We start from the raw sequence: 22,605 nt of genomic DNA on the forward strand, positions 1-22,605 counted from the left end.
ATTAGTATTCACAACTTAATTTAATCCATCTTGTTAAACGTGATCTAAAATTCTAGGTTACCATACGTTTTCTCTAACCTCTTTATTGTCTGTATTTTTAATATATTTTTTAAAATATTTTTTAGTAAACCACGTTACACCCCCAATGAATGGATGAACACACATTTCAATTTAAAAAGTTAAATTCATCTCAATCTAAAAAAGTTAAACTAATCTCAATCTAAAAAGGTTAAACTCATCTTAATAGGATCCACAAAATATTAGTATTCACAACTTAATTTAATCCATCTTGTTAAACGTGATCTAAAATTCTAGGTTACCATAGGTTTTCTCTAACCTCTTTATTGTCTCTATTTTTAATATATTTTTTAAAATATTTTTTAGTAAACCACGTTACACCCCCAGTGAATAGATGAAAACACATTTCAATTTAAAAAGTTAAATTCATCTCAATCTAAAAAAATTAAACTAATTTCAATCTAAAAAGGTTAAACTCATCTTAATAGGATCCACAAAATATTAGTATTCACAACTTAATTTAATCCATCTTGTTAAACGTGACCTAAAATTCTAGGTTACCATAGGTTTTCTCTAACCTCTTTATTGTCTGTATTTTTAATATATTTTTTAAAATATTTTTTAGTAAACCACGTTACACTCCCAGTGAATGGATGAAAACACATTTCAATTTAAAAAGTTAAATTTATCTCAATCTAAAAAAGTTAAACTAATCTCAATCTAAAAAGGTTAAACTCATCTTAATAGGATCCACAAAATATTAGTATTCACAACTTAATTTAATCCATCTTGTTAAACGTGATCTAAAATTCTAGGTTACCATAGGTTTTCTCTAACCTCTTTATTGTCTGTATTTTTAATATATTTTTTAAAATATTTTTTAGTAAACCACATTACACTCCTAGTGAATGGATGAAAACACATTTCAATTTAAAAAGTTAAATTCATCTCAATCTAAAAAAGTTAAACTAATCTCAATCTAAAAAGGTTAAACTCATCTTAATAGGATCCACAAAATATTAGTATTCACAACTTAATTTAATCCATCTTGTTAAACGTGATCTAAAATTCTAGGTTACCATAGGTTTTCTCTAACCTTTTTATTGTCTATATTTTTAATATATTTTTTAAAATATTTTTTAGTAAACCACGTTACACCCCAATGAATGGATGAAAATGATGGGATATACGTGAGGTAGAATAATAAAATTTCTCCATATTTTTATATTAATTCAAAAGTAAACAAAAATTGCAGATTCTTTTACATTCATTTTCTTACCTTTCGGCCTTCGGGTGCCTTTGGGCTGTGCTTAGCTGAACCTCCAGTACTAGGAGTGTAAAAAAAAACCAATAAACCGGTAAATCGGTCCGGTCTCGAGGTTGATTCAGTCTGGTATCATTCTTATTTTTTTTAAACCAATTAAAATCAATCCGGTTTCAACTTTTCTTTTTCTAAAATCGGACCGGACCGATAAATATTTTAATTTTTTATATTGTATATAATATTTATATATTATATATAACTACATATAAAATAGTTTTGTATTATATGATAAATTACTAATTAATATAATATTAACTTTTAAAATCTTATATCATTTTACTTATTGTATTAATAGTTATAATAATATTATATAGTGCATATTAATAGTTATACTAATACTATATCACTATATATTATAATATACTATAATATATCATTATAGATTATAATACAATTACAATATATATTATAATATACTATAATATATTATCACTATAGTATTATATATTATAATATAATATATAATATAATACATTAAAACTGGACCAAACCGGCCAGGAAACCAGTAAAACCAGAATACCAGTTTAAGAGGATAACCGGTGTGAAATCGATTTTGTAAAATATAAAACCGGTATATACCGATTCAGTCCTAAATTTTATCTAAAATCAGACCGAACCGAACCAGTTACACCCATATCCAACACAAATCATTGCTAAACTGAGAAGTCACAAAGCGTGGGAAAAGGGAGGTGATCAACGCTTCAATCAACAATATAATCACATTCCATCTCAAAACTCAATGCATGTTTGGAGTTGCGGTAGAAAATATTACTTTTAACTTAAAGCTTATAGCTTAGAGCTTAACGCAATAAGCTCTACTATTAAAAAACTATTTATTGTTTAGAATCCGTATATCTATAGCACTTTTAAACATACTAATTTGTTTGGAAACAAATTTAAAAAGTACTTTTTGACATAAAAATGACATAAAAGGGCATATACTTGATAAAAATAAAATATTATAATAAAATAATAACAAAAATAGTCTAATAGATTTTTCAATAATTATAATATAATGAAAAAGAAAATTTCTTCAACGATGCATAAGTGATAGGAGAAAAATGAAAAATATTTATGGGTAAAGTCTTGAGTAGATTATACGGAAATAATAAAAAATATAGATTGACAAAGTTGTCATTGTGCTAAAATGATGAGGGTCATTTCGTAATATACATAGCACGGTAAAATATGGATTATTTTTTCTAAAGTGCTTCTGACAAAAAGCATCACTTTGGTGCTTTTGTTGAAACGTAGTTTTCTACTTTTTCTTGATTTAGAAGTACTTTAATATAAAACTACCAAATAGATAAATTTTATCATATAAGCACTTTATATCGTTCTACCGTACTTTCTAGACCTCCCACCATAATCCCAAACAGGCCTCAATCTACGTAACCATTGATTCAGCTTTTTCAGCCATAAATCCAAATGCTTCGTTTAATTTCCGTAAATCTGCCCCAACAATAAAGGCGCATAGCTTCACCAATCTGCCATGGCCACTTGTTCTCAACCTCCTCTCTCAAGCCCATCTCAGACCCCCCTAATTCCACGGACCCAAAATATCTTACAGTTTCTTTCCTCCGAAACTCGAGTGGGTTATCCTTAGAATTGGCCACTTCGGCTTCCAAGAAGCTCAACATTGAGAATGTAGAGAATCCCAACTCCGTTCTAAATCTATTGAGAACTCACGGTTTGACGCAGAACCACATCATACACTTAATTAGTAGTCGTCCATTATTGCTTTTGGCCGATTTAGGCAATACCCTCAAGCGCAACATGGAGTTGTTTAAATCCTTAGGGTTCTCTGGCGCTAGCCTCGCCAAAATGCCCACCAAATTCCCAACTGTGCTAGAAAGTGATGCGTACACTGCTGTTGATTTTTTTAGAGCAAATGGTTTTAGTGATATGCGAATAAAAACATTGACTATGAAGTGTCCCGAACTTTATACTTATAATGCTCAAAAGATTCTTAAGCCAAAGTTGGGGTTTTTCAAATCGTTAGGCTTGCCAGATCTTGAAATTACAAAGCTTTTATCTGCATCGCCTAATGTTCTGCGAACGAGCCTCGAAAAACAAATCATTCCGTGTGTTCAAGAGCTTAGGCGGATTCTTGGCACCGACGAGAATGTCTTAAAGGTTATAAAGGCATACTTTGAAGTAATTAGAATAAACGTTGTAGAAATGCTACAGCCCAACATCGCTACTCTGATAAGCCATGGTGTTCCCCAATCATTAGTTTTCAAACTCTTCTTTATAAGACCACGGCCACTGAATATCTATAGCAATCGATTTAGTGAGATTGTTAGTGACGTTATGAAATTAGGTTTTGAACCCAATTGTCTACAATTTATTGTTGCCATTGGGTCCATGGCACAAAATAGTAAAACATTGTGGGAGCTGAAGGTGCAAGCTTTTAGGAGTTTTGGTTTGTCAGAGGATGAGATTTACGCAGCATTCAAGCGGCAACCCTTGTGTATGGCTCTTTCGGAGAAGAAGATCAAGAAAATGATGGATTTCTTTATGAACAAACTGAAGATGAAGCCTTCTGTGATCTCCAATTGTCCGAATCTTCTACTGCATAGCTTGCAGAAGCGAATTATTCCAAGGTGTTCAGTTCTGCAACTTTTGATGTTGAAGGGTTTGATCAAGGAAGATACTAACGTTGTTTATATGGTTACAAAGGCTGAGAAGAACTTCATGGAGAGATTTGTGAGCAAGTATCAATCTGAGGTTCCTGATGTTGTTAGAGCACACCAAGGGAAGATAGAATTTCAAGGGCTCCCCGTAGCCATGGAAATGTGACTACTTTGGATATAATCAAATTTGGCATTGCCTAAAGATCATGAGTTCAGATTTAGTTCAACATGTCTGCAGTTGGACGTGTATCTTCGTCTGTGTTATTTCAGGGTAAAACATTTTTGCGGAGTTGTTTCAGCAACTTTCTATGGTGATCTATCTGTGCTGTTCACTTTAGGTGCGAAGTTCGAACTAGAAAGTTGTCATTGTTGAGGTGAACCTTGTCTGCTTTGTTGATAGTGATAGCGTATGGTCCTATTAATTTGAACTTACATTGCAGGAGAAGCAAATCCTGTCCTTATTTGTTAGAGCATTCAAATATATTTTTATCAAAAATTTAAATATATTTCCTAAAAGTTTTGGGAAAGTGGATGGAAATGCTCTAACAAAAATTATTTTATATACCTATACGTGAAGCTTTGGTTCATTGGCCATTAACCCTTATTTCGGGTCTTTAATGATTATAATTAGAAACAAATTATTGATCATATGATTGTTTTCATGTCCTAAATGCTTTGGAATTGGTGGAATTAGTTTTCATTTATACTTGCAATTTTAGCAGTTTGGTCATATGGAATTGGTTGCTCTGTTGCCAAATATTGCAGGACCTTTTGTATTTGTTATGACATGTTTAAACTGATGCATATGGATGATGACAGTTGCCAAATGCGATCAACTAACCAACCAACAACACTCTTATCCTTTTTGGGTGGTGTATGGATAGAGAGTTAAAATAAGATTAATTGAAATGAAAGTTGAAAGTTAAATAAAATATTATTATAATATTATTTTTTAATATTATTATTATTTTGAAATTTCAAAAGATTGAATTGTTTATTATGATTTGTATGAAAATTTAGAAAAATTATAATAATGAGATAAAATGAAATGAAACATTTCTTATATTTAAACTTGACTCATGGGTGCATCATGTGTTACTCATCTCACTTCCCTTAATTTATTTTGTCTCTCTCGGTTTATTATTTTAGTTTTTGTCTTCTTATAAATTTTAATTTTAATAAATCTTTGTATATTCTAGTTTTGAGTTTGACCACATTGGGAGTGGCAAATTGTGTTAGCGGGTCGTATTCATATCGTGTTAAAGTTATGCATATTATATGATGTGGATCAACCTGAATACAATCCATTAAGTTTAACGAGTCAAATCTTCAAACCATACATAATCCATTAAAATAACAGGTCGACATGACACGATCCATTTTGATTCGTTTCAACTCATTTATATAAAGGAATTGAATTGATCCAAATAGTTTATTTGACCTGATTAATATAATTTTATAAAAAACTTAAAATCAAAACGTCTACTAAAAATATAAAATTAACTACATAAATGTAAAATCACAATCCAAATAATAAAAATACTAGAATTACATTTTAGAGGAAGTGTGAGAAGCGATTGTGACTTATGAGAACTGATTCAACTGAGAACTAAGAGAGAAAGTTAGGACATATGAAATAGGATTAAGGTATTTTTATTTTTAGGTTAAAAATGATACAATTGTAATTTAGAATAAAAAAATTAACGAGTCTAAATGGGTCATTAATGGGTTAGGTGGGTCAACTCGAACACGATCCGTTAAATTTAACAGGTTAGATTTTCAAACCCTAACGTGATCTATTAAAATAGCGTGTTGAAACAACGCGACTTATTTCGACCTGTTTATATAAATGGGTTGAATTGACTCAAATAATTCATTTAAACTGATTAACATAATTTTATATAAAATTTAAAATTAAAAATATTTTCTAAAAGTATAAAACTAACTACATGTATTTAAAATTACAATTCAAATAATAAAAACACAAAAATCGCAATCAAGTGCTCTGAGTGATATAAGTGAGGCAAAATAATGAAATTTGTCTAATTTTTATATTAATTCAAAAGCAAACAAAAATTGCAATTTGCTTTTACATTAATTTTCTTACCGTTCGACCTACGGGTGCCTTTGGGCTGTGCTTACCTGAACCTCCAGCAGAAATCATTGCTGCACTGAGAAGTCTCAGGGCATGGGGAAAGGGAGGAGGCCGACGCTTCAATCAACAATAGTATCGCATTCCATCTCAAAACTCAATCCAGGTAACCATTGATTCAGCTTTTTCGGCATTCAAACCAAATGCTTCGTTTAATTTCCGTAAATCTGCCCCAACAATTAAGGCGCAGAGCTTCACCAATCTGCCATGGCCACTTGTTCTCAACCTCCTCTCTGAAGCCCATCTCAGACACCCCTAATTCCACGGACCCAAAATCTCTTACAGTTTCCTTCCTCCGGAACTCATGTGGGTTGTCCTTAGAATTGGCCGCTTCAGCTTCCGAGAAATTCAACATTAAGGAGGTAAAGAATCCCAACTCCGTTCTGAATCTGTTGAGAACTCACGGTTTGACGCAGAACCACATCATACAGTTAATTAGTAGTCGTCCATTGTTGCTTTTGGCCGATTTAGGCAATACCCTCAAGCCCAACATGGAGTTGTTTAAATCCATAGGGTTTTCTGGCGCTAGCCTCGCCAAAATGCTCACGAAATTCCCAACTGTGCTAGAAAGTGATGCATACACTGCTGTTGATTTTTTTAGAGCACAAGGTCTTAGCGATGTGCAAATAAAAACTTTGACTATGAAGTGTCCCGTATTGTATACGTATAATGCTCAAAAGACTCTTAAGCCAAAGGTGGAGTTTTTCAGATCGTTAGGCTTGTCAGATCTTGAAATTACAAAGCTTTTATCTGCATCGCCTTATATTCTGCGAACAAGCCTCGAAAAACAAATCATTCCGTGTGTTCAAGAGCTTAGGCGGATTCTTGGCACTGACGAGAATGTCTTAAAGGTTATAAAGGCATACTCTGAAGTAATTAGAATAAACGTTGTACATATGCTACTGCCCAACATCGCTACTCTGATAAGCCATGGTGTTCCCCAGTCATTAGTTTTCAAACTCTTCTTTATAAGACCATTGCCACTGAGAATTGATAGCAATCGGTTTAATGAGATTGTTAGTGACGTTATGAAATTAGGTTTTAAACCCAATTGTCTGCAATTTATTGTTGCCATTGGGTCCATGGCACAAAATAGTAAAACATTGTGGGAGCTGAAGGTGCAAGCTTTTAGGAGTTTTGGTTTGTCAGAGGATGAGATTTACGCAGCATTCAAGCGGCATCCCTTGTGTATGAGTTGTTCGGAAAAGAAGATCAAGAAAATGATGGATCTCTTTGTGAACAAACTGAAGATGAAGCCTTCGAAGATCTCCAAGTGTCCGATTCTTCTACAGCTTAGCTTGGAGAAGCGGATTATTCCAAGGTGTTCAGTTCTGCAACTTTTGATGTTGAAGGGGTTGATAAAGGAAGATACTAGCATTGTTTATATACTCCGAATGACTGAGAAGAAATTCATGGAGAAATTTGTCAGCAAGTATCAAAATGAGGTTCCTGATGTTGTTAAAGCGAACCAGGGGAAGATAGAATTTCAAGGGCTCCCCGTTGCACCAACAGAGACGTGATTGCTTTTGACATAATCAAATGTGACCTTGGCTATAGATCCCGAATGGAAAGATAATTTCAGGAGGTCATGTTTCAGCAGGTTTGTATGGTAATCCATCAGTGTTGCACACATCAGGCAAAATTAGAAACTTGTGAAAGATGAGGTGAATGTTCCATGCATACAGTAGAACTTGCCTGCCTTTTTGATAGTGATAGATGTATGATGCTATCAATTTGACATTACATTTCAGGATAAGCAGGCCCTTGCCTTATATAGAAGAGCATTTCTAATTTAGAGGCATTCTAGGATGTTTAGGTGAAGGTGTGTGAAGACTGTGAGGCCTCATGGTGATTTTATCTCATATTACTTTTTGGATCTAATATGAAAGAAGCGTGGGAAGTATCTTTGTTCACTCATCATATGGTGTTTCGGATTCATGGTATTTGTTGACCTCTCATGAGTAGATGCCCAAGATTTGAGTCCAAGTACTTTCAGTTTAAATCCCCTTAGTAACAAAAAATTATTTTATATACCTATGCGTGCAGCTTTGGTTCATTGGCCATTAACCCTTTTCGGAGTCTTTATGGTTTATATTTAATGATTATCATTGGAGACAAGTTGACCATACGATTGTTTCCTGTCCTAAATGCTTTGGGGTTAGGGGGATTAGTTTTCATTTATACTTGCATTTTTAGCAGTTTGTTCAAATGGAATTGGTTGCTCTGTCACCAAATATTGCAGGACCTTTTGTGTATGTTATGACATGTTTAAACTTATACATATGTTTATCATTCTATTCCTAGTCCAGCCAAACTAACCCATACCTTTCAGGTTCACTTCATACATAAATATATAGCCTTTTTTTTTTAGTGTCTAAGGGTAAATATGGATGAAAACATTGTAGGGTAATAATATCTAAGGGCAATGTAAAATATTGACAGTTTGATCTTAATACTGGGTGTTAATGTTATTTATTGTGGCGAATAATGTCACAAAGTTGGTAGTTTGAGATATGCATCTCAAAAGAGCTGGTAGTTTGGCGATACAAAATCTGATTTTTTTTCAATAAAATCAATAAGCTTACGATTTTAAGGGTCAAATACTGTAATTGTCCTTGAGTTTGATTTGTTTTCATTTAGGTTATTAGGAGAGATCCTCTTCGAACGGGATGTCGTGCAAAAGAAGGATTTACACCACCCAATAAAAAACCAACACATTTTCCTTTTAATGTTAAAGAACAATGACACACTTGGATTAGAGTCCAGATTTAAACAGCTATGTCCCCTCCTCTTTCACCAGAATTGAACTTACCCATGTTATATTACAGCATGGTGGCCATAGGAATCGTAGCTCTCTACTGTTGAAGAACAGAGTCCAGTCAAACAAAACAACTCAAGTCAGCACAACTGCACACGAGATAAGGCTCTATGGATAACTACTGATAAAGATGTTGAGCAGGATAATTATCCTCTAAGATAGCATATATTTGAATTTTAATCTGTTGAGATTTAGATAGATTCAAATGTAATTAGATTAGTTTACATTATTTTGAAGCACTTTGTACAAACCCTATATCATCAATTGATATGTTCAGGGTTTGTAAGTTGCTGAACCCTCTCTTCAATCTATCTTTCATCTACTAGCCATATACGACCATAACAACCAAATTTATGTTGTTGGTTTTGCAATTTTTTTAGTCGTTGGAGAGCCTGCTCCCAATTTCATCGTTCAGAGAAGAGTAAATAAAATATGATGTAAAACTGAAGATTTGCGCATCCGTATGAAACACAAGCTCAAGACTAAAAAAAACAAACAAACAAACAAACAAGCAAAAAAAAAAATTACAAAACAAAACAAAAAAGTGTGGGTTTCTGGTGCTTAAGTTGAACATGTTTTTGTCTGCCATTTTCCGAGCTAACAGTCTATAAATTTGATCCAGTTAAAAACTTCTCTCTCAACTTAATCTCTTAACTCTACAACTGGTCTCATTTAAGCTTCTCCACCGCATTCTTAATCTTAGGCACTGTAACCCTCAAACTTAAGAATTTTAGAAAGTCATGTCTTTCCAAAGAAATCAACCTCCACCGCTAACTTGGATGCTTTTGGCTTACATCCACAGCTACCGACACGCATTTAAGGTTCTTAGAAATTAGTGAGTTGAGATGAAAGTTAATTAAAATATTATTATAATATTATTTTTTAATATTATTATTATTTTTGAATTTGAAAAAATTAAATTATTTATTATATTTTATATGAAAATTTAGAAAAGTTATAATTATTAGATAGGATGAATTGAGATGAATTGGAGGGATTATTGAATCCAAATCGGTTGTCATACTTTGCGTTTTTGGCATGCACACCGCTTATATTTCAATCGACTTCTGCCAGGGAGAAGCCTTTATTTTAACACATCTGCCTAGGCCACGTGTGATGAGGTTGATGTACGGGGCAGAACTCTGCAATTAACTAACTGTGTAGACAACAAAGACCTAAATTGTTTGCACCTTTTTGGGTTTTTCCACAAGTCACTGAAGAGTAATGCTTGACACAGTTATAGATTATGCAAACACCACATATTCATTTTAAAGAATCACGGAACTTATCTTCCAACTTCACAAGCTTCAGAACTGTAGGTTGGCAAAAATCTCCAAACTTCACAAAGTTTACTGGGTTAGAGCATTCATAATGTTTTTTTTTTTTTTTAATCTTATCCTTTAAAATACATTACCAAACTTCACTTTTTCTATTTTACATAATGACTTTTACAATGTTTATCTATTTTTTCATATCATTTTAATAATCATTTTTTATTCCATTTAAATATTTAATCTCTGCTTATAAATTTGCAATATCAATATATGTAAGGGCGTGCATCCAGACTGAATTTTTTTTCAGTCTAGTTAAAAATCTGAATGATCTGGGCAGATACAAAATTATTATATCCGCCCGGATCAGTTACGAATCCAGTATTTAACTGATGAATATCCGTAATTGGCTTTAACAAAGGTTAAAGATAAGGTAAGAAAGCATGAGGATACTTTTCTCCCCTTCTCCAAAAATTAAAGGCTACTTATAGGTTTCCCTTCCCCAAAACAGAAGTCAAAAAGTAAGTTGCCCTTTTTTATTTCCCCTTACGCCTTTTAAACGTGGTACAGTTTGGACAGTGGGTTGAGTTGAGATTAGTTGAGATGAAAGTTTAAAATATTATTTTTTAATATTATTATTATTTTAGGATTTGAAAAAGTTGAATTGAGATTTGAAAAAGATAAATTATTTATTATATTTTGTGTTGAAAGTTGTAAAAGTTGTAATGATTAGATGAATTGAATTGAGTTGGATTGACTAACCAAACTAGGGGTGCTATCCGCATCATACGGTGCGGGGTAGCCCCCTCCCCGCATGGTGCGGGGGTGGGGTTTTCCCATCCGCCCCCCGCCCTCCCTCAATTCTACTTCCAAATATTAACTACATTTCACTATGTTTAAAAATTATTTCTAGATTTAAAAGTGATCAAAAATATATTTTTATATCTAAATTATAAATTTAAATTTTGTAAATATGACTATAATTTAAAAATTATGTAGTTTTTAAATTTGCTAGTGCATATTTTGTGTAAGTTATAGTGTAGTAGTTTTAAACTGTATAGTTTTTAAATTTGCTAATGCATACTCTGTAAACAAGTCTAACAAATTGTAATATATATATATATATATTTATTTATATATACACAATTTGTAAAATATAAATATATATTCACCAGTTAAATATATATATATGTTTTTTTATATATATAAATATTTATGTTTAAATATATATAATATATATAGATAAGCGGGGCGGGAGAAATGTGGGGCGGGGGCTATGCAGGGCGTTGTTGCCCACCCCGCCATGCTTGGGCGGGGTAGCAAGGTAAGGGGCCCCGCTGCCCACCCCTAAACCAAACACAGCCTCAGTCTCACTTCTCTCTCTCTCTCTCTCTCTCTCTCTCTGCGAGATGAAACCCAAGCATCCTTCATCAAATCCATCGCCACCAGTTACTAGCAGTGGCCGTCGTCCGTTAATGTCACCTTCTTCTCTCTACTCGGTAGCTTCCTCGCTCTCTCACTCTCTCTCTAAGTTTGTGTTTGTAGATATGAGATTTTGTGTTAGTAGCTCTACTTTTTGGGTTTATTTATTTTTAAAATCTTCTAGCAAAAACATGTTTGTCAATCTATATGCTCGCAACACTATAAAGTTTGAAACATTATGTTCTTTTTTGCTTCTAAAAAATAATGTTAAGATGCGTTCTCGGTTTATATATCACTTTCATCTATCATTGGTTGTTTACCACTTTGGCTAGATCTATTTCTGTGTTTTTAGATCTAAGTTTTTATGCTTATAGATCTAAGTTTCTATGTTTGTAGATCTGAGTTCCTGTGCTTGTAGATCTAAGTTTCTATTGGTATGGTACCTATATTTGTTGAATCCCAAATCTGTATGCTTATCTATGTTTTTTTTTTCTTCCTTCCTTTGTGTTTGGGTCTATAGTCGTGTTTGTTTTGTTTTTTCTATTGAAAATATTTTTTGTTGTTTATTGGCAAATTTTTCCTTAATGTCACTAATTATTAGATTATTAATAATGAGGTCTCATTTGGGGAAAACCCAAAATATTTTCTTGGATTCTAACAATAGATTATTAGATATCCAGTGAAAAAAATTAATTTTATGAGCTCTTCGAAGGAGCTTGATCTTTATGCTAGTGAAATGCATGGGTTGAGTTTGAAAAATGTGGATCTGGGATCTTGAGGGGAAAAGGTTTATATGAGGTGGGTGGAAATGTTTAGCCTGATTTGGTATTCACATCCTACTATAAAATGTCACTAACTTTCAATGGCATGACATATTGTGATGAGGCAGGAGCACTACTGATCTATATTTTGGAACTACCTAATAAATACTCCAGTGGATAACCTTTATTGTTCTTTGAGAGACTGTCAGATTGATTTATTTTTCCCTCCCAATAATCTATGCAAGATTGTAATTCCTTTCCATTATGTAGAAATGAACCTTTAGAGTAGTTAAGCTTGTTCTCTCGACCACCATGTGGTGGCCTTAGCCCAAAAGTGAAAGTATGGATTCCATTACATGTTAAAAAGTGAGGAAAGGAAGCAAAGCACGGAGAAAGGTTAACCAAAAAGAAGAATCAAAACTCTTTGCCTTTTCAAGTGCTATTGCTGCCTGGTTATATAGCCAGAAAGGGTTCATAGAAATCATGTGCCGCCAAGTTGGATAATCTGGCTTTATCCTATCCGTCCTTGTCTTGTTGACATTCTTGGCTTCACTACCAGTGAAAAATGAAAATTATTTCACTCTTCATTTAGCTTTTAATTTGTCGATTATATTGTTAACTTTCTAGAATATCCAACTTTTTTATATAATGGTGGGGGGATTGAATCTGGTTCTCATTTGTCCAAAATACTTTGGCAACTTTCTATAATATCAAACTTTGATTAACATGGATGCTTATATTTTGAGACGGCCATGACTCTGTTTCTATGGATTGCCAGCCTCTTTATTGTTAGGTCTTGATTTGTCATATTAGCACTCAATCTTCTTAGTGAAGACAAGATTAACGCCAATTGACATTCATATAATCCCTCTTTCTTAAACAGACATTTTTGTAATGTTTTAACCATCACATGATCATCATCCTATATATGCCAGCCTATATATGGAGTAAATATTATTTACTGATATCAAATTTTCATGGAGTAGTGTGTTGTTGTTGCTTCATGATTAATTTGAAGCCCATCTCATTGAATACCAAAGGCAAGAAAACTGGGATGCATGCTTCATTGATGTTTAAGTTGGAAGGGAATTGAACCTCTCTCTCTCTCTCTCTCTCTCTCTCTCTCTCTCTCTCTCTCTCTCTCTCTCTCTCTCTCTCTCTCTCTCTCTCATTGAGGAAGTTGATCCGCTAGTATAATTTCCTCTGATTCTCATGTTATCAGATTGTTTAGTTTGAGTTTGATTTGTATTGAATAATTGAATTAGCTAAAATCTACAGTTTGAATGAGCCTGATTCTCTTGTTCATTCATTGACTTCTCTCATTTTTTTTTTTTTATCCAAATTCGTGTGCTGAGAAAAAAGTACCAAACACTTGATATTGAGGAAATATTCACCAAAATGTTTGAATGATCCAGAAAATATTCAACAATGTTATTTTATTTGCATTGTTATGTATTAGTTTAATTAGTTGTGATGTATTATTATTTATTTTGTTATTTGTAAATTTATATTTTTTATTATGATGTAACAACAATATTATCTATTTTAATTTTTATTTATTTTGTTTATTAATTCATTTTTTTATAAAATTCTTTAAAAAAGTGTTTTAAGTTATTTAAAAAAAAAAATGGACAATTTAAACGTCTTTTTTAAAATGGCGCTATAATTTCTTTTTTAAAAGTTATAAAGTTTTTTTATTAAAAACAATTATTACAAAATCCAGATTCAATCTGGTTATAACTTAGATATCTGGATTTTAAATAAAAAAAAGCAAAAAATCGAGATATCAGATTGAATCCAGTTATCCACCCAGATTGAATCGCGGATAACCAAATTCAATCAAGAGTAAATCTAGGCAGATAATCGCTCGGATTTTGAAATCCGGATCTAGTTATGGTTGGATATTCGGATCTGGATTCTAGATGAACACCCATAAATATATGTTTTTATATACAATGCAATATAATTCAGTCTTATACGCACAAAATAAAAAATATATAAGCTAAATAAAAATTAAAAATAAAATAAAAATATGAAAAGTTTGGTTAAAAATTATTTCCAAGATATTTTTCAAAAGAAAATGAAATATATGTGTTTTAAATGATGAATAATAAAAAGAATTTAATTACATGGTAAAATAAAAATAAAAGAAAATGAGGGAGTAAATGAAATATAAATAATAATTAAATGTTTACAAGGTTATTTTAGTTAATTATATTTGACATTTCCTCTTATTTAATTGGATGAAACTCATTTTATGAGCAATTCTTCAAATAATTTACATTTCTTGTATGAAACTCCATTTTTGTGCAATCCTTTTACATAAGTCATTAAGAATGCTCTAAAGCTACAAGATTTGCTACATGCCATTATTCAAGGAAATAAATTGAAACAATTTTGATTTGAATCGGTCAGACTGTTGTTGAGGTATTACCAGACACCAGTAGGATTTTGCAACATCACGTATTCCATATAAACCAAAAGAAGTGCATCACATTGGAATGTGACCTTAAGGGAAACATTTTTTCTTAGATCATTGCCAATGCTCTAATCATAGTGCCATCTTCTCAATAGTGACTTTCTTCTTAAAGATCCAAATCTAAAGTCACGATACTTTAGTATTAATTTAATTAAACCTTTAAGGCCATTGTGGACATCAAACTCATTTCAATTCATTTTATTTTATCTCATCTAATTATTACATTTTTTTCAAATTATAAAACAAAATACAATACATAATTCAATATTTTTAAATCTCAAAATAAAAATAATATTAAAAAATTATTTTATAATTATTTTATTCAACTTTCAATTTTATCTTAACTTATCTAATCTCAACTCACTGTCCCAATGAAGAATGCTATTCATTATTCCACATCATACACTTTACATATTTTCAAATTGTTTTTTACTTTTCTAAATTTAAATTTTATTTTATTCTTACTAATCTAATTGAGTTGTTCTACTTATATCCATATATCAAATATTTGTTATAGAAAAAATGAAGAAATAAAATAAAATAAGTGTAGTGTCTATAGATAGAGAGTAATGCTATATACAGTTACTTTTGCATATTCTCTGCGCACTCCACTGATATGATTGATTAGATTATTTTTTTTAATACACAACTAATCATATTATTGGAGTGTACAAAGAAGTCCACAAAAATGACTGCACATAAAATTTTTGATAGATAATAAATAGAGTTATTCATATCCCAACAACATGTGACCTGATGTCACAAGATTCACATCTCCATAATAGAGATAATAAATTTGACCCCCATCTCCCTGTTAACGAAACAGAATTGTAGAAAATTCTTTCTTGATTGTTATTGAATAGTGTTGTCCTTATATACATGAATAAATGGAATTGAAAAGGAATAATAGTTTGTTACAAGAATTGTAGAGAAGAATAAAAAAACATCTAGAATATTTCTATCTACGGTTCCTGTCCAGTGTGCACATTAACCATTTGTTCATTTGTCTGCTTGTCTCGCTGCTTGGTTATACTCTTGGACGGTTCTGAGTTATGTACCTTGATGCTCCCAATGTATTAAAAAAATAATAATAATAAAATTTAAAAAAAAAACCTCACTATCTAATCCTCTCATAATCTATAACATCAAACAGTAAACTCATGATAAGACCTTCCATCGTCTATCATTATCTTTCACGAATACCTACCTACCCATTTGGTAGAGCCGCACAGTCTGCTATGATAGTGAGTTTCTTTAAATTGCTTTTTATTTTTAAATTTAACTTATTTTATCAAAATTTGACGCACATTAAATTAGCTAATCTCTTCTCATCTCAAATATGAGTTATAATAATTTTATCTTTTTCTTTAAAGATAAAATGTCTGTAGCAAATCTATATCAATTGTATATTAATTTCCTCTTTTTCTCTTATATTATTTTATTATATTTTGAGATTATTATATTATAGATGTGAGATTTTTATAGATTATACATGTAGAATTTTTATTTACATATGAGATTTTATCATCTATGTATATAAGAGATTATTATATTATAGATTGTTAGATTCTAAAAATTAAAATGAATATAATTATTGGAGGTTATTGAAGATTAGAAAAATAAAATAAAAAAGTAATTAAAAATATAAATTTATTAAATAAATATAAATAATAAAAAAATAATAATATTTTATTATTATAGAGAATATAATGACTAATTCAATATAAATTTTAAGTATTGAATAATTAGTTAAAAATTAAAAAATTATATTTTTATTAAATTTTAAAAATATAACTAATCCAATACCAATTTTATAAACCGGCTATCTTTTCTTTTTCTCTTAGATAATTTGTGACGGCGTTGATTTATTAGAAGTACTAAAAAACCTGAAAAAGTTGTGCCCTAGTGAGAATTCTGTGGCTGTGAATTTTGTGATATGTGATTTATTGATTTGATTCTTTCTTTATTTTGATATGTACGATCTTAAGCCGGACTCAAAGCAAACAATTCCTACTAGCTCATCTTTAGTGGTTCATTGAAGTAAATGTTGCAAGTTATTTGTATTGGATTCATTTGCCCTTTGCTCATGCTGCCCCCTAAACGTGAAGCAATTTTCAAACTTGATATTTATTACTTGTATTGGGACTGTTTTTTGAGGTAACTCTCACGATGATTTCAATTTGAGAAAATCTTCCGACCGGCCGATATGATCTTCTTCAAATAATAATCCTCCAATAAGTGTTTGCCACGTAGGGCTCCGGCTTCTCAATCCATATGCCTGCATAACAATTGATAACATTGAAAAAAACAGAACTTCCCTCAAGCCCTCCCTCTCTGCACTCCCTTCCCCTTTTCCTCGAAGCCCTCCGGCTTCTCTCCCTTTTCCATTAACCCTCCCCCTCTTCTAGTCTAAAAATCGTCGGCAAACTCCCTCACCTCGAGCTGTGACCCTCCCCCTTTCTCTAAAAACAATGCATACAACCCAGAAAATGGAAAGAGTACAGTCTCGTTTGTTTTTGTAAATAAGATGAGATTAAAATTAAAAGTTAAATAAAATATTGTTAAAATATATTTTTAAAAATATCTCATTTCTTAAGTTTTGAAAATAGTCACTTAAATAAATAATAAATAAACAGTATAAAATAGTGAAAACTGACATAAACATTGCATGAACAGTGTCAAACTAATGTGAATAGTACATGAACAGTGCACAATTCAAGTACTCTATAAATACCGTGCAATCCACACATTTTTCAAATCTCAAAATGTAAAAATTATTTTATCTGATATCACTATCCAAACACATATTTTTTACAATCTATTTCATCTCATCTTAATTTAAAAATTTCACTACTATTCAAAATATCTTATATCATCTCATTTGAACTGTGTAACTAAATAAGGCCTTAGTCGTGTTTAGTTGTTGAACCAAACTTAACTCATTTCAAATAAATTATTAATGAAACCTACTACTTTTTCAATTTCTTTTAAAAAAATTAAATTCATATCAATCTACTTAATACATTTCAATCTAAAAAGTTAAACTAATCTCAACCTAAAAAGTTAAACTAATTCTACCTTAAAAAAGTTAAACTTATCGCAATGAAATTCATAAAAAACTAATATTAACATCTAACTCGATCTATTCCAACATATAAACGAGACCTAAAATTATAGGTTAGCATATGTTTTCTCTGACCGCTTTATTGTTTCTATTTTTAATATATATTTTTTTAAATTGTTTTAATAAATCACGTTACACCACCGGTGATTGGATAAAAATGAGGGATATAATTTACGCAGAATAATAAAATTTCTCTATTTTTTTATATTAATTCAAAAAATGAGGGATATAATTTACGCAGAATAATAAATTTTCTCTATTTTTTTTTTTATATTAATTCAAAAGTAAGCAAAAATTGCAAATTTTTTTACATTAATTTTCTTACTTTCGGTCTTCGGGTGCCATTGGGCTGTGCTTAGCTGAACCTCCACTAGAAATCATTGCTGCACTGAGAAGTCACAGAGCATGGGGAAAGGGAGGACGCCGACGCTTCAATCAACAATAGCATCGCATTCCATCTAAAAACTCAATCCAGGTAACCATTGATTCAGCTTTTTCGACAATAAAACCAAATGCTTCGTTTAATTTCCGGAAATCTGCCCCAACAATTAAGGCGCGGAGCTTCACCAATCTGCCATGGCCACTTGTTCTCAACCTCCTCTCTCAAGCCCATCTCAGACCCCCCTAATTCCACGGACCCAAAATCTCTTACAGTTTCTTTCCTCCGAAACTCGTGTGGGTTGTCCTTAGAATTGGCCACTTCAGCTTCCAAGAAGTTCAACATTGAGAACGTAGAGAATCCCAACTCCGTTCTGAATCTGTTGAGAACTCACGGTTTGACGCAGAACCACATCGTACACTTATTTAGTAGCCGTCCATTATTGCTTTTGGCCGATTTAGGCAATACCCTCAAGCCCAACTTGGAGTTGTTTAAATCCTTAGGGTTCTCTGGCGCTAACCTCGCCAAAATGCTCATTAAATACCCAACTGTGCTAGAAAGTAATGCATACACTGCTGTTGATTTTTTTAGAGCACATGGTTTTAATGATATGCAAATAAAAACTTTGATGATGAAGTCTCCCGATCTTTATTCGTATAATGCTAACAAGATTTTTAAGCCAAAGTTGGAGTTTTTCAAATCGTTAGGCTTGTCAGATCTTGAAATTGCGCAGCTTTTATCCTCTGAGCCTAATATTCTAAAAAGAAGCCTCGAAAAGCAAATCATTCCGTGTGTTCAAGAGCTTAGGCGGGTTCTTGGCACTGATGAGAATGTCTTAGAGGCTGTAAAGGCATGCTTCCAAATACTCGAATCAAACATGGTTCATATGCTACAGCCCAACATCGCTACGTTGAAAAGCCATGGTGTTCCCCAGTCATTAGTTGTGAAACTCTTATTTATAAGAGCTACGTCACTGCTTATCTGTAGCAATCGGTTTAGTGAGATTGTTAGTGAAGTTATGAAATTGGGTTTTGATCCCAATCATCTGAAATTTGTTCTAGCCATCATGTCAATGGCACTAAATAGTAAAACACTGTGGGAGCAGAAGGTGGAAGCTTATAGGAGTTTTGGTTTGTCAGAGGGTGAGATTTATGCAGCATTCAAGCGGCAACCCTTTTGTATGAGTTGTTCGGACAAGAAGATCAAGAAAATGATGGGTTTCTTTGTGAACAAACTGAAGATGAAGCCTTCGAGGATCTCCAAGAGTCCGAATCTTCTACTGCTTAGCTTGGAAAAGCGGATTATTCCAAGGTGTTCTGTTCTGCAACTTTTGATGTTGAAGGGTTTGATCAAGGAAGATACTAACATTGTTTCTATGGTTACAATGGCTGAGAAGAACTTCATGAAGAGATTTGTGAGCAAGTATCAAACTGAGGTTCCTGATGTTGTTAGAGCACACCAAGGGAAGATAGAATTTCAAGGGCTCCCCATAGCCATGGAAATGTGACTACTTTGGATATAATCAAATGCGGCTTGCCTAAAGATCATGAGTTCAGATTTAGTTCAACATGTGCGCGGTTGGACGTTTATCTTCTTCTGTGTTATTTAAGGGTAAAACATTTTGCGGAGTCATTTCAGCAACTTTCCATGGTGATCTATCTGTGTTGTTCACTTTAGGTGCGAACTAGAAACTTGTCAATGTTGAGGTGAACCTTGTCTGCCTTGTTGATAGTGATAGCTTATGGTGCTATTAATTTGATCATACATTGCACGAGAAACAAACCCTGTCCTTATTTGTTAGAGCATTTCAAATGTTGAGGCATTCTGGTATGTTTAGGTGTGGGAAGACTGTGTGGCCTCATGAGCACAAAATCTTTATGTTTGTAAATCCACAAATCCAAGCTTCGACTTGGAGTTGAAGTCAGTGATCACTCTGATTGGAGTCAGAGCCCACTGATTCAGAGTCGGACTCCAACTCCGAGTCAAGGCTAACTCCAATTCCATTCCAAACGATCTGTTCTGGCACGAAGTCGGAGTTGTTACTCGAAGTTAGGTTTTTTACCCTTTTTCCTGCACTTTATCAGCACCCAAATAGGAAAATGAATAGTCAAATTAGCCAAAAATACAACCTAAGGATCTCTCAAATACAACTTTAAAGACCCAGATTTGTCATCAAACACAACACAGAGATAGACAGGAGACTGTCTTGAAATACCAGCATAAGCACAAAAGACAAGGATTATAATTTATATTGTTTCAAATACTTCCAGCATCGCATTCTAGCCAATTTACCATGGTTCTACTGCCAGCTTGTTCCTCTGTCACATTGTCCAACTTTGGTGTTTAGATAAAACTTAAGGTTAAATATTAATACCCAAACTTTGGTTTTATTTTTTAGATACATTTGGTTTTAATTTATTTATTATAATTTTAATAACTTTTGATATATTTTATTTTGAGGCATCACTGTTACGGTATTTAACCCAAAATCATAAAGTTTTTTTTTTTCTTTTCTAAACCGAATTTTTCAACAGTATCTTTTCTTTTAAATTGATTTAAAAGTTTTTTTTTTAAAAAAATGCAAACTTTATATTGACCTTTTTAATTTAAACCTTTTTCTAATTAAGTTTTGGGTGCGATTCCTTGTGGCATTTGAAAATGTTAATAAATATAATTGGAAAACGCTAGGCATACCACTCCCAATCCCAGCTCCCGTTGGGAGCCACCGCTGGAAAACAAATTATTATTATTATTTTAATTCGTGATTAAAGCAACATTTTTGAATGATGTTGTGAATTTAAAAAAAAAAAAAATATTTTGTAGTGTTAAAAAAATACATCTAAAAAAAAATTTAAAAAAAAAAAAACTCTTTTCACACTAATGGTGGCTCCCAGTGGGAGCTGGGAGCGGTGGCAGCATGATCCAATATAATTTTAGAGTTCACCGCATACTTTGAATAAAAATAATATATTTTTTAAATTATTTCGAGCTCGAGTTCACCGCATACTTTGAATAAAAATAATATAATTTTTTAATTATTTCGAGCTCCTCAAGTCTCTGCGTCCCTCTCTCTCTCTCTCTCTCTCTCTTTCTCTAAAACATTTCTTCTTCTCCCGAGTCTCTGCATCTCCCCCTCTCTCATGAAAGAAAAAATCTACACAACCTCATACTATTTATACAACCTCCACACACCACATTTTTTTTAATTTTTATTATATTTTTCTTTTATGAAATATTTAATATATGAATAATAAATATAAGAATTGAATTAGTTTATAAAAAAATAAACTCAAAAAAAAAATATTAAAAAATTAAAAATTTTAAAATAATGTGGTCGATGGAGGTTGGGGAGGTTGTGTAACATTGCTCATAGGTATATATGTAGCTGTTAGTATATGTATTATTGTCATGACTTTTTTCCCTTTGTTGATACCTGTATAGGCCTGCTTTCCAATGAGAGGAATGATGCTCACTTGATAATGCATATTTCATGGAACTCTATCACTACAGCTGACAAATTGGAAGTTGAAGAATTTTGAGATGTTTGAATTTGTAGTGTAATCTGTTTGGCATTGGGTTATATCCAAACTTGGTATTTTGCTGTTGTAGTGGTTTGAGAATTACTGTATCCAACCTTATGTAATTATTTTGATTTTAAGAATAGATGGATGTGAATGCGTAGGCGAATTATGGGTTATAGATTAGTTGGAGAATTATTTGCCAGTTGATGAATGTAGTTTTGAATGTCAGAGTTGATGGATGTAATTTTTCTTGTACACGTTTTGGATTACTTCTACAGATTTGATGAAAGTAATTGGTCTTGTAATGTATTGCTTATGCTAGGTGTTGAAAGTGATTGAATACATTCTGTTTTACCTCTCCCACCATACCAAGATGATTCAGGTGCTAGAACTCCAATAATTTTCCTTTTATGAGCAATAATCGTAGGTGCTAGATTCCAACTTGTAAGTTAAAACCAGACGGCAAGTGCATTGTGATTTTATTTGGTTAAGTGGAGTTGCTAATTCATCTCTCTATCTCGGCAAATTATTAAATAAAATCATAGTTTAAAAAGAAACAAAAAAAAAAACTATATATATATATAGAGAGAGAGAGAGAGAGAGAGAGAGAGAGAGAGAGAGAGAGAGAGTGTGTGTGTGTGTTGTATGACGAAAGAAGTCTTCCGCTACAAAATTGTATTCCTGCAATGGTGTTACTAAC

The 22,605-nt window shown here is 32.2% G+C and overlaps 1 protein-coding gene and 2 long non-coding RNA genes across 3 annotated transcripts; all 3 read left to right on the forward strand.

Annotated features, from left to right (window-relative positions):
* Positions 1-3,118: 3,118 nt before the first annotated feature.
* On the forward strand, positions 3,119-4,144 carry LOC122289324. The gene has a single exon (XM_043096305.1). The coding sequence runs from the start codon at positions 3,119-3,121 to the stop codon at positions 4,142-4,144; it is 1,026 nt and encodes a 341-aa protein (XP_042952239.1).
* A 1,910-nt stretch (positions 4,145-6,054) lies between these two features.
* LOC122290416 lies at positions 6,055-9,234 on the forward strand. Its single transcript, XR_006236384.1, has 2 exons — positions 6,055-6,236; positions 8,959-9,234. It is a non-coding gene; the product is annotated as an uncharacterized LOC122290416 (long non-coding RNA).
* Positions 9,235-18,299: 9,065 nt separating this feature from the next.
* LOC122288895 lies at positions 18,300-22,273 on the forward strand. Its single transcript, XR_006236048.1, has 2 exons — positions 18,300-18,480; positions 21,826-22,273. It is a non-coding gene; the product is annotated as an uncharacterized LOC122288895 (long non-coding RNA).
* Positions 22,274-22,605: the final 332 nt, after the last annotated feature.

The sequence above is a fragment of the Carya illinoinensis genome, chromosome 12, assembly GCF_018687715.1.
Source record: "Carya illinoinensis cultivar Pawnee chromosome 12, C.illinoinensisPawnee_v1, whole genome shotgun sequence".
Taxonomy (NCBI): Eukaryota; Viridiplantae; Streptophyta; class Magnoliopsida; order Fagales; family Juglandaceae; genus Carya; species Carya illinoinensis.

Coding starts and splice junctions, on each gene's coding strand:
- LOC122289324 (XM_043096305.1), top strand. CDS start 3,119: ATGGAGTTGTTTAAATCCTTAGGGTTCTCTGGCGCTAGCCTCGCCAAA.